Source organism: Pecten maximus, chromosome 19, assembly GCF_902652985.1.
Source record: "Pecten maximus chromosome 19, xPecMax1.1, whole genome shotgun sequence".
Classification (NCBI taxonomy): domain Eukaryota; kingdom Metazoa; phylum Mollusca; class Bivalvia; order Pectinida; family Pectinidae; genus Pecten; species Pecten maximus.
Window position 1 is genome coordinate 7,555,888 of NC_047033.1, and position 14,154 is coordinate 7,570,041.

The 14,154-nt window shown below is 36.2% G+C and overlaps 2 protein-coding genes across 2 annotated transcripts in view; one reads left to right on the forward strand and one right to left on the reverse strand.

The window, feature by feature from the left end:
* Positions 1-4,135, reverse strand: part of LOC117317618 (cell wall protein DAN4-like) — a 58,887-nt gene extending 54,752 nt beyond the window's left edge. The window contains exon 1 of the mRNA XM_033872469.1: positions 3,968-4,135. The gene's annotated coding sequence lies outside the window, so the exon portion shown is untranslated. The remainder of the gene's footprint in view (positions 1-3,967) is intronic.
* A 2,193-nt stretch (positions 4,136-6,328) lies between these two features.
* On the forward strand, positions 6,329-8,321 carry LOC117318081. The gene is made up of 2 exons (XM_033873082.1): positions 6,329-7,717; positions 7,965-8,321. Exons 1-2 carry the CDS (start codon positions 6,329-6,331, stop codon positions 8,319-8,321), a joined length of 1,746 nt encoding a protein of 581 aa, XP_033728973.1.
* The last annotated feature ends 5,833 nt before the right edge of the window (positions 8,322-14,154 follow it).

Below are 14,154 nucleotides of genomic sequence, written 5' to 3' on the forward strand. Positions count from 1 at the left end.
TAATGGGTTTCTGTGTAGTTATAACAGGAATGTGTAATGGGTTTCTGTGTAGTTATCACAGGAATGTGTAATGGGTTTCTGTGTAGTTATCACAGGAATGTGTAATGGGTTTCTGTGTAGTTATCACAGGAATGTGTAATGGGTTTCTGTGTAGTTATCACAGGAATGTGTAATGGGTTTCTGTGTAGTTATTACAGGAATGTGTAATGGGTTTCTGTGTAGTTATTACAGGAATGTGTAATGGGTTTCTGTGCAGTTATCACAGGAATGTGTATTGTGTTTCCGTGTCCTTATCACAGGAATGTGTAATGGGTTTCTGTGTAGTTATCACAGGAATGTGTAATGGGTTTCTGTGTAGTTATCACAGGAATGTGTAATGGGTTTCTGTGTAGTTATCACAGGAATGTGTAATGGGTTTCTGTGTAGTTATAACAGGAATGTGTAATGGGTTTCTGTGTAGTTATCACATGAATGTGTAATAGGTTTCTGTGTAGTTATAACAGGAATGTGTAATGGGTTTCTGTGTAGTTATCACATGAATGTGTAATAGGTTTCTGTGTAGTTATCACAGGGATGTGTAATAGGTTTCTGTGTAGTTATTACAGGAATGTGTAATAGGTTTTTGTGTAGTTTATATCACAGGGATGTGTAATGGGTTTCTGTGTAGTTATCACAGGGATGTGTAATAGGTTTCTGTGTAGTTATCACAGGAATGTGTAATAGGTTTCTGTGTAGTTATCACAGGAATGTGTAATGGGTTTCTGTGTAGTTATCACAGGAATGTGTAATGGGTTTCTGTGTAGTTATCACAGGAATGTGTAATGGGTTTCTGTGTAGTTATCACAGTAATGTGTAATGGGTTTCTGTGTAGTTATCACAGGAATGTGTATTGTGTTTCTGTGTAGTTATCACAGGAATGTGTAATGGGTTTCTGTGTAGTTATTACAGGAATGTGTAATGGGTTTCTGTGTAGTTATAACAGGAATGTGTAATGGGTTTCTGTGTAGTTATAACAGGAATGTGTAATGGGTTTCTGTGTAGTTATCACAGGAATGTGTAATGGGTTTCTGTGTAGTTATCATAGGAATGTGTAATGGGTTTCTGTGTAGTTATCACAGGAATGTGTAATGGGTTTCTGTGTAGTTATCACAGGGATGTGTAATGGGTTTTTGTGTAGTTATCACAGGAATGTGTAATGGGTTTCTGTGTAGTTATTACAGGAATGTGTAATGGGTTTCTGTGTAGTTATCACATGAATGTGTAATGGGGTTCTGTGTAGTTATCACAGGAATGTGTAATGGGTTTCTGTGTAGTTATCACAGGAATGTGTAATGGGTTTCTGTGTAGTTATCACAGGAATGTGTAATGGGTTTCTGTGTAGTTATCACAGGAATGTGTAATGGGTTTCTGTGTAGTTATCACAGGAATGTGTAATGGGTTTCTGTGTAGTTATCACAGGAATGTGTAATGGGTTTCTGTGTAGTTATCACAGTAATGTGTAATGGGTTTCTGTGTAGTTATCACAGGAATGTGTAATGGGTTTCTGTGTAGTTATTACAGGAATGTGTAATGGGTTTCTGTGTAGTTATCACATGAATGTGTAATTGGTTTCTGTGTAGTTATCACAGGAATGTGTAATGGGTTTCTGTGTAGTTATCACAGGAATGTGTAATGGGTTTCTGTGTAGTTATCACAGGAATGTGTAATGGGTTTCTGTGTAGTTATTACAGGGATGTGTAATGGGTTTCTGTGTAGTTATCACAGGAATGTGTATTGTGTTTCCGTGTCCTTATCACATGAATGTGTAATGGGTTTCTGTGTAGTTATCACAGGAATGTGTAATAGGTTTCTGTGTAGTTATCACAGGAATATGTAATGGGTTTCTGTGTAGTTATAACAGGAATGTGTAATGGGTTTCTGTGTAGTTATAACAGGAATGTGTAATGGGTTTCTGTGTAGTTATCACAGGAATGTGTAATGGGTTTCTGTGTAGTTATAACAGGAATGTGTAATGGGTTTCTGTGTAGTTATAACAGGAATGTGTAATATGTTTCTGTGTAGTTATCACAGGAATGTGTAATGGGTTTCTGTGTAGTTATTACAGGAATGTGTAATGGGTTTCTGTGTAGTTATCACAGGAATTGTATTGTGTTTCCGTGTCCTTATCACAGGAATGTGTAATGGGTTTCTGTGTAGTTATCACAGGAATGTGTAATAGGTTTCTGTGTAGTTATCACAGGAATGTGTCATGAGTTTATGTGTAGTTATCACAGGAATGTGTAATGAGTTTATGTGTAGTTATCACAGGAATGTGTAATGGGTTTCAAGTTTCAAAGTTTTTGTTTTCTTTCTTCTTTTTCTTAATCATTGCTATTTTACAACACAGCTACGGTAATACACGGCTCAAGATAAACAATACGTATGTCAACGAAGGCGGAAGGTTATCCATACAAATATATATATGTATAGTGGCTCCTACATTCGTTTGCAATGTACCGGTATGATTAGGGGAGCGAAGTTTACGTTATATGAGGGATAATTAGTTTTTGAACTTTTCAAATGCCTCGCTGGAGGCTATTTTCATGCGCCTGTGCGATCCAAAAAAAAAAAAACCTTCCTAAGTCCAATGCATACCTGTATGGGTAAATCGCCGAAACTGTTCACATCTCTAGACCACCCTACTAGCCCAGGCTAGCGGGGAATTTAGCCTAGTCTAGCGGGGAAGTTAGCCTAGTCTATCGGGGAAGTTAGCCTAGTCTAGCGGGGAAGTTAGCCTAGTCTAGTAGGGAAGTTTTATCAGTACCAGAGAGCGAGATGCCACTAGTTTGAGCCCCAGCACGCGTACGGAGAAGATGATTTTCGTCACCTATCTTATTATACCGTACTAAGACATTACGGCGTTACTTTTCATTGGCTACCAGGTCACACGTGACGCTGGAACAGCTGTCACTTCAGCTTCATCTCCGAGATATAGGCTGATCAAACGAAGCTGTTAATGATATTTCTAAAGGGAAACCATATACCACTTAAAATTGGATAACGGTAAGATGGCGTGGAGAGGTCATTGAAACTGGGTCGTTATCTTTATACGTTTTGTGCAAATTAAGATTACACTTATTATTGCTTTGTTCACTTTCTCTCTTACGATGCAGTAATACAGTAATGTTCAGTGAAAGCTTAAGGAAGTTCAGTATTATACATGTAACACGTTAAAAAGATGAAATGTTGTGATAGTCCCCATTAAACAAATGTATAGCAAGTGTATGTGTGCATCCACCCGACTGGTGTGGTAATCATTAAACTGTATTTGCCATTGCTTTAATGACCATGCATGTGGATGATCACTTGTCAAAAAGGCTTCTCCATGAAATGTATTGTAAGCACTATCAGTAACAAATTTAATAGGTCATTTATAGCAGATATGAATGTCAACACAGCATTGCAGACGAACGAATTTGTCATGACAGCTTATCTTTTCATAGATAAATCATTCTTCATTAAGCAACGTACAGTAGTAGAGCCAGTATGTTGTCGTCAGCCGTAATAACGTTTATTAATTAAGGAATAACTGTGTAAATCCATTTATGAGAATCAGGGCTTTTTAGTTGACGCTTATTCAATCCTACCCTAGAGTCAAATGTTGTTGATACAGTATACGTATTATTTCAGGCAGTCAAAAATACCATCAATGGTATACTGAAATCAAATCCCCGAATACAATGTTAAAAAAAAAAAAAATAATCTGAAGTCGGTTAAATGATTCCATGCAATTTCTAGACGAAATCTTATTCAAAAATCCAAATGTCTAAAATCAATATGATATACCAGATTTAATAATGAACGCCATATTGTATCTGAGTGAGCATTGTATTACGTCATTGTAAAATCTGATAACATCTGTTTTCGACAACAACGAATTTCAAGCAAATCGTCTTCAACCATTATGATTACCAAAACCAAATCTTACCTTAGATTCCAATTCCCGTCAGCAAATGTTGTCCCCTTGTCTACTCCCACTGGAGAAAATATCACCTGTAAGGTAAATCAGCTGTACCTCATACCCCGCCCTGTACACACGTGCGCTATTGAATACCCGATAGACTTCCTGGTGTTGCCACGCATGTACACAGGTAAATACAGCAATACCTCATAATGAATGACCCACCACACCTACAGTACTGATAACGACACTATTATCAGCTCCCGTTATTAAAGACAACTAAAGGAGTTCAACTTCCGCTTCTCTAGTCCGTATTTAAAGGCCAGACTTATTCAAATATGTGATTTTTGTACATTTGTGAAAGATCAAGAAAAACACATGCCTATCGAGCGTTCCGACAGGAATCGAACCTAGGTCTCTGGCGTGGTAATCATCGGCTCTACCAACTGTGCAAACAAGACATGGTCAAATAGCTGAGTGAAAGTGGCCGTATTTAACACTATATGTACAAGCAAAGCCACTTGATCTCTCCCTTTGACACATAATCTGCCCTGTGATAAGTTCTAAGTGAGAGCCCCACCATCAAAAGTCATTGATATCTCACCTTTCCAAAAAAACAGGGACCCCAAACCTCTAAGACGGTGACAATTATTTATTCTTATAAACAGTAGAGCGCAGAGAATATGAATATTAACAAATGGATAACAATGATACAAGGTAAAACAGGATGGACATCAGTATTGATCTCTGTAACGACACATTATTCAATTAAATTATCAAGGTTTTTTTTAATAAATGGCCTTGAAACAACTCAAAGGTCGTAGCTATCGCGCTTCATTAGATTTGCTTTTACCCAGTTGCATTCATTAGGCTATAACTTCTAACTGAAAACAGTTCAATGATTAAATATTCATATGTATAATATAACGTGGTGGTTATTAAATGATGGCATACATTACTCAAAATTCTTAAATCGAGCCCCTGTGGTGTATTTTAGACGTTTTATGGCGATAAACCACACAATTAAGTAAATAAGTAACCTGATTTTATCTTGTTATTCTAACAGCAAAAACGAACTTTAAATCCTCGTATATGCCACCTTCAAATGACAAATGGTAGTCAGCCCTTTGATTTTGACCCTTGTCTAAAAAGATTCTCAGCTCTTATCGACTGTCAATTCAAGCTGTCACTTATATCATGTTGTGACCAAGTGAAACGAAGGCAAGTAACTCCGATAGATCAGAATGAACCACTCTACCCAGATAAGAATTTGTCTATAAGCACCGGGGTTGTCATTTACTAAATTATATTATTATACCTTATGTAAGATTCTCGCCTTATTATTGGTCAATTCCTAATCACATGACCTGAAACAATATGCAGTGTCAGAAACAGCGGTCAACATTGCCGTGGGATATTGCAATGTGTCCCGCTCCGCCCGAAAACGCACGATTGTTTCTTACGGAAAATCCCGAACATTGAGAAGGGAGACAATTCTTACAAACGCAACAGTTACACAGACAACTTGTAAACATGGAGCAGACGTCCAAGAGGTTTGCCTCAATATTTGAGGATATCGATAAATTGATATCTATTCGGTATAATAAAATAAATAGTGCCCTTGTCTGAGGGGAATATGGAGGATTGTTTCCCCGAGGGAACATTATCTTCCCGAGCCGATAATATAGCCCCCTAAATGTCTGAAAATGTGCTTTACACACTAGGGAAGGTCCATTTACACTTATAAACTGTAACAAATTTGTAGGTTCCCCAGGGAATCCTCTAGACCACGGGGTATCACCTTTACCGAATTTTCAAATGCACTTCAGGTCCATATGGGCTAGATTTAGACATCTCTCTTATTATAAACAGTGATGGTGTCATTATTTCGAATACATGTGGTCTACCCCTTTAAAGTGTAACCTGAACGAAAAACGATATTCATAGATGTTATGCTATGTTATCACCAAAGAATGTCGGTGACTGCTTCAAAATCGGTTAACCGAGTGCCGATATATCGTACATCGAAGTACGCGATTTGCACCTGTCGGTCGACACTCTTCAGTCTATGACGTCAGGGTTCATTCCAGTCTAGCCAACATTCCTATTGAACACCATTCCACTCTGGCCAATATTCTGATTGAACACCATTCAACTCGGGCCAATATTCTGATTGAACATCATTCAACTCGGGCCAATATTCTGATTGAACACCATTCCACTCTGGCCAACATTCTGATTGAACACCATTCAACTCGGGCCAATATTCTGATTGAACACCATTCCACTCTGGCCAACATTCTGATTGAACACCATTCCACACTGGCCAACATTCTGATTGAACACCATTCAACTCGGGCTAACATTCTGATTGAACACCATTCCACTATGGCCAACATTCCTATTGAACATCATTCCACACTGGCCAACATTCTGATTGAACACCATTCCACCCTGGCCAACATTCTGATTGAACACCATTCAAGTCGGGCCAACATTCTGATTGAACACCATTCCACTCTGGCCAACATTCTGATTGAACACCATTCCACTATGGCCAACATTCTGATTGAACACCATTCCACTCTGGCCAACATTCTGACTGAACACCATTCAACTCAGGCCAACATTCTGATTGAACACCATTCCACTATGGCCAACATTCCTATTGAAAACCATTCCACTCTGGTCAACATTCTGATTGAACACCATTCAACTCAGGCCAACATTCTGATTGAACACCATTCCACTATGGCCAACATTCTGATTGAACACCATTCCACTATGGCCAACATTCCTATTGAAAACCATTCCACTATGGCCAACATTCCTATTGAACACCATTCCACTCTGGCCAACATTCCTATTGAAAACCATTCCACTCTGGCCAACATTCTGATTGAACACCATTCAACTCGGGCCAACATTCTGATTGAACACCATTCCACTCTGGCCAACATTCCTATTGAACACCATTCCACTCGGGCCAACATTCTGATTGAACACCATTCAACTCAGGCCAACATTCTGATTGAACACCATTCCACTATGGCCAACATTCCTATTGAAAACCATTCCACTATGGCCAACATTCCTATTGAACACCATTCCACTCTGGCCAACATTCTGATTGAACACCATTCAACTCGGGCCAACATTCTGATTGAACACCATTCCACTCTTGCCAACATTCTGATTGAACACCATTCCACTCTGGCCAACATTCTGATTGAACACCATTCAACTATGGCCAACATTCCTATTGAAAACCATTCCACTCTGGTCAACATTCTGATTGAACACTATTCCACTCTGGCCAACATTCTGATTGAACACCATTCAACTCAGGCCAACATTCTGATTGAACACCATTCCACTCTGGCCAACATTCTGATTGAACACCATTCCACTATGGCCAACATTCCTATTGAAAACCACTCCACTCTGGTCAACATTCTGATTGAACACCATTCCACTGTGGCCAACATTCTGATTGAACACCATTCAACTCAGGCCAACATTCTGATTGAACACCATTCCACTCTGGTCAACATTCTGATTGAACACCACTCCACTCTTGCCAACATTCTGATTGAATACCATTCAACTCAGGCCAACATTCTGATTGAACACCATTCCACTCTTGCCAACATTCTGACTGAACACCATTCCACTCTGGTCATGATTCTGACTGAACACCATTCCACTCTTGCCAACATTCTGATTGAACACCATTCAACTCAGGCCAACATTCTGATTGAACACCAAAGAATGTTGGTGACTGCTTCAAAATCGGTTAACCGAGTGCCGATATATCGTACATCGAAGTACGCGATTTGCACCTGTCAGTCGACACTCTTCAGTCTATGACGTCAGGGTTCATTCCAGTCTAGCCAACATTCTTATTGAACACCATTCCACTCTGGCCAATATTCTGATTGAACACCATTCAACTCGGGCCAATATTCTGATTGAACACCATTCCACTCTGGCCAATATTCTGATTGAACACCATTCAACTCAGGCCAACATTCTGATTGAACACCATTCCACTCTGGTCAACATTCTGACTGAACACCATTCCACCCTGGCCAACATTCTGATTGAACACCATTCAACTCAGGCCAACATTCTGATTGAACACCATTCCACTCTTGCCAACATTCTGATTGAACACCATTCCACCCTGACCAACATTCTGACTGAACACCATTCCACTCTTGCCAACATTCTGATTGAACACCATTCAACTCAGGCCAACATTCTGATTGAACACCATTCCACTCTGGTCAACATTCTGACTGAACACCATTCCACTCTTGCCAACATTCTGATTGAACACCATTCCACTCTGGCCAACATTTCTATTTTCACACTTTAGCCAGGCGTGGTTATACTTGAGTTACCACCAGGTAAGTTTCAAGTAAAACATGGTCACTTACCTGTATTTGGTAATTTTCAAATCTATCATCACACTTAGCTTTACTTACCTGTTTTATTGACTTGAAAAGGGCGTTCGATACCGTCGACCGCAGCCTACTATGGATTAAAAAAAACCCTTAGTAATTAAGGAATCAAAGGAAGATTTTGTTATAAACCATACGCTCTCTCTACGAGGACGTCGAATGTTGTGTTTAAGTAGACGACCTTCTGACTGACTGGTTCAAGGTCGGATGCGGTCTAAAACAAGAATGTTTGCCCTTACCAACATTGTTTTCTGTCTTCATCAATGACTTGACTGACGAACTTCGACAATTAAATCTTGGTATAGATGTAGACAACTTAAATTTCGCTTCGTTATTCTTCGCCGATGACATAGTGTTTTTCGCGCCATCAGCATTAATCCTGTAACTTTTAATTAATCTCGTAAATGAATGGTGTAACAAATGGGAATTATCCGTAAACCACAGCAAATCAAACGTTGTGCACTTCCGTTATTCAAGTCAACCTTTGACAGATGAGTGTTTTTATCTTGGATTCCAAAATATAAATATACATGTAGTTGAAAAATATAAGTATCTCGGTGTATGGTTTGACCAACACCTTACTTTAAAAACTGCTGTTAAAGAACTATCTAAATCGGCGGGCCGTGCACTTGGAATTTTGTCTACAAAGCTTATCATTTCTGGAGGAATGTCATACAATGTCTCCACAAAGCTATTTTAATCCCTAGTCCAGTCAATTTTATCATATGGCTGAGCAATCTCGGGCCAAACGGAACACAGATTGATCAATAATATTCAAAATCGTACAATGAATTTTTTTCTCGTCTTAAGGAAACTCGCGTCTAATACTAGAAGCAACAATGAAATGGGCTGGTCAACATGTTTAACAAAACAACGACTTGAAGTATTTCGACTGTGTGTCCATCTTGGAAACACAGTCAGGAATCGACGATTGTATAAAGCTCATAATTGGTCTGCAAGACGCGGTAATTGATGGGAAGCTAGAGTTGGAAAACTAGCGGAAAAACATGACTTAACTGAAGTCCTTACTGGTGCTGGATCAAAAAATATAAACTCTCGGATATAAAAAAAAAAACAGTTAATGAGGGTGGATGAAATAATTTGGTTCACAAATATGTGGCTAGACAAGAATGAACATCAAAATAAACTAAGAACACAACGTAAATTTAAAAACGATAAAATGCCGGATTATTATGTATTGTGTAATATGCCAAGAGATTAGCTAAATTCAGACTTGGATGTCTCCGTATTGAGACAGGTCGGTTTCATAATATACTATAGGACGAGAGGTACTGTCCTCTCTGTCCAACCATAGCAGAGAATGAAGAACAGTTCCTTTGTGTGTGCCCTGCTCATGAAACTATTAAAAGAGAGCAATACGATACCATCATCATTCTTTATTTCCTCCTTACCGGAGATTTTGTTTGACAATAAAGCAGACAAAAAAAAAAAAAAAAAAAGCATTCAGAATGTCATATTAAGAATAAGAAATAAATCACGCAATGTAATGACTTACAATTTTACTTGCTAAGTCGCTTACGCTTTTATATACGTATAGACGCCAACAACTGTGACATTGTCGCATAAGTTGTCTGCGGTTGAGCAGTACATCAATAACAATTATGGAAAAATATTTTAAATTGGTGAATTTTATCAGTAACGTTTTTTATATATATACAATGTATTTTATATGCATGTGTTATATGTGATGTATTGTGTGACATGCTAATAAAATATTGATTGATTGATTGATTGTGATTGATTGATTGATTGATTGATTGACTGACTATTGTCAATGTACAAATTCTGTCTGACAAGCGTAAGCTTGACTGTTGTTTGGTTGATTATCGTAAGAACTTCGATAGTGTAAATAGAAATCAATTATGTTTGAAGCTTTTTCATAAAGGTATTCGGGGAAAACTACTAAATACTTCCAGATCTTTATATGACGGGTTAAAGTCATGTGTTAGGTACAAATCTGAACTGTCTGTATTTTTTTTCAACCTCACAAGGCTTAATGCGAGTGGAGGGATTATCTGCCTTTCTTTGCTCTATGTATGTAAATGATTTAGAAAATTAGCTTATTAACACCTCCTGTGACGCTTTATTCTTAAGAGATATGTCTTTGTTCCTTCTAATGTATGCAGATGACACTTTCCTCTTTTCAGAATCTGCTTCCGGTTTGCAGAAAATGTTAGACTCCCTAAAGCAATACAGTGACAAATAGCAGCTTACCGTTGATACTGAGAAAACAAAAATTATTGTATTCCGAAATGGCGGAGAATTACGTGTTAGTGAGTTTTTTTATTATGATGACAATGAAATAGAAATTGTTGACGGATTTACTCATTTTGGTGTACTGTTTAACTTTAATTGTAAATTTACAAAAGCACAATCAATAATCGATTAATAAGGTCGAAAATGTATGTATAATTCAGTACGTATTAGTATGTCCCTCAATGTAGAATCCAAACTGAATGTTTTTTATATGTTTATGTATCCTCTATTCTTAATAATTTTAATGCTGCGGAATCAGTAGAAAAAGTACATGTTGATTTTTTTAAAAATAATATTGAATGTTAAGAAGAGTACGTCATCGTTTATGGTTTAAACTGAATTAGAACGTCTGCCTCTATATATAACCAGAAAATGTCGAATTATTAAATATTTGTTGAAATTAATTGAATATGATAATTGCGTTCTAAAGTTAATTTATGACGACATGTATGATTGTATTAACATAAACTGTAATTGGCGTTGTCAAGTTAAAAATTTATAACTGTCTTCTGGTTTCTGTGATGTTTAGTATACTCATTATGTCGATAATGAAAGGGTATTTTTACATTGTTTTGGGCAGCATCTGATAGATAATTTTATTGAAGTTAGAAATGAATTTGTTGAAATGTCATCAAAATGCTTTTTGTATAAATTCCTTATTGATAGTTATACGTTACATTTTTTTAAACAAAGTCTATTCCAGATATATATCTTAAAATCATTTCGAAATCACGACTGTCATCTCACCAGCTCTATGTAGAAGGTAGGTATTGAAATATTCCAAGAGCGAACAGAATCTGTCGTTATTGTGACCAAAACTAGGTAGGGGATGAGTTTCATTTTGTTTTAGTATGTCCATTCTACAAAGATAATCTAAACAAGTCCATAAAAAATATATTACTGGAATCGCCCATCTACATATAAACTTGTCCAGCTGTTGTCTGTACGTAACGGGAAAGAGCTTTGTAATTTAGGGAAGTACTTGAAGTTGTGTTTTACAGCAGGTTCTAGATATCAGCTTTAACTTATTTTGTTTTCACTCATATCAGTTTACCAACATTATAGCCGTCTATCCCCTGACTACACTATTGTATACTCCACTCACTTATCCATTCGATATTGCCGCTCAGAAATGTCATAACATCTGTAACCTTACTGTAATATTTATTTTCAATATGATATATTTTCATAAATCTACTGTATATGTAAAGTAATTATAATTATGCTGTCCATCTTTCGTTAATTTGTATTATATATTAAGGATTGTATATTATTTGATGTAATATTTTAGTATGCTTATGAGTCGTAAGGCTTAAAGTGAATACATATTGAAACAAGATTTCTTATGTGCGACAAGAGGCCAACAAAAATCTAAACAGTATAATACATTATATATTTTGTACAGAATAGTGAGACACACACATTTTGACAAATTTTGTAATATACACTGCATAAAAGTTCGTTTAATACAGGATGGTATATTCAACCATACAGTAGTACTTATGATAACATGTATGTTTCAAAACATATGATTTCAATATTTATACAATATATATATATTTTACAAATTGGTGTTTGAAATTCACATATTATTTTTCAGATGTCTTTCAAGTAATTGGATGAACAAAACTAGATTGGATAATACTATAATATTGCATTATGATAATACTCCTTTTATTTTATGAATAGATGGGTTACAAGTATAATAACTAGGTATATACTTTTTTCAAAGACTTAAATATATATTTGAGGATAAACAAATATATTGATGCTCGCATCCAACTCCAGCAAAACATAGCGGACAAATCCTATTTTCACGTGACGTTCCAGTCCATCGCCCTGTCTCAACTGGAAGAAATATATTACTAGTTCTGAATTTGCATATTGTAATTCTATCTTATTATTTAATCAAAGTTAAATATTTTTTTCAATCTGGAACAGATGTTTAAATACTGCATATGTTTTAACCACGGGATGATTTATCAATATCAGCATACCACTGTTGTATAAATTGCTCTTGGAGAATGGCTTTTAAGCCTAATTTATGGTGATTTTTATTCACAGTGCAGATATTTTGATGTAACCAAACGTAAGTTATAAATTAATCCCGTACTATTAAGTATATTCTTAATATAAGAAATCCATTTGAAATCAGTAAAATCATTAACATGTAAATTCAACAGAAGCTTGAACATTAAACTTGATAATTTATTTTCTCCTGTAATTAATGTATACCAGAACACTATCATTCTGGACTTAACATCAATATTTAGGGGGTATCTGCCCGTTTCACCACATACCATTATATTTTCTGTGGAACTACGAACACCTATTTTTTTTTTACAGAATTGTACATGCAACTTCTCACTCACATTAGCATTTTCAAACCCCCAAAACTCTGACGAGTATAAAAAATATGGGAGAGATTCAAATATCAAACGATTTCAACTGTACGTCTATTGGTATTAATATCATATTTCTATTTTCTTTTCTGTTGTAATGCATACATTACGTTTTGAGCCTGCTCGGCAAGTTTTTTTCTCGCCTTAGAGAAACTGCCATTACACATCCTGTATATCTAAACATCAGTCTTAGAAAAGAATAACTGTCCTGGGTATCCAACATTTCATCAAAGAGAGTAAAACGAACATTCTTTACATTACTTTTTCTTTTTTCAAAGATTACCACGTTTGTTTTATTAAGATCAACTTAAGTTTCCATGTCGCAATATATTTCGAATTCACGAAAAGCTTTCTGAAGACCTTCTGCTGTTTCTGAAATAACAACTTTGTCATCTGCATATAGCAAATAATAATTTAACAAATATGCTCATGCGTTCTTGGAAGAGAGTATCGATATAATGAAGTTGATCAACATTATTATGCATTAAAATCATCCAGATCGTTTAATATATCGAGAACGAAAATGGGGAGAGATTTTTGTTCCTTGTTTTACCCCGACATGACATGTGAAGATATCGGTCATACCATAGCTAGTTTTTACACAATATTTAGTGTTATCATCAAGACTAATTATAAAATTTAAAAAAAAATCCCGTGATATTACTTTTTAATAATTTCTTCCATAATCCTACCCTCCAAACAGTATCGAAAGGTTTTCTGAAATCAATAAATGAACAAAATAGTTGTTTAGTTTTGGAAAGGTTCATGTACATGTATATAGATATCAAAGGGTGCAGGGTAAATATGTTTTCAGTTGTAGAGTAACCTTTTCTAGAGCCAGCTTGGACATTGGAAATTAGATCAATTTCTTCTTTAATCTTGAATGCACAATAGCAGTAAATACTTTACCGTGACAAGAGACTAGTGTAATCACTCGATAGTTATCGAGATTTTTAGGGTCACCTTTCTTTTTGTATATAGGTTTAACTACTGTAAAAGTCAATGCTGCTGGTACACATAAAAATAACATTAAAAAAGTTTAACATATATACACTGTAGGAAGAAGAGT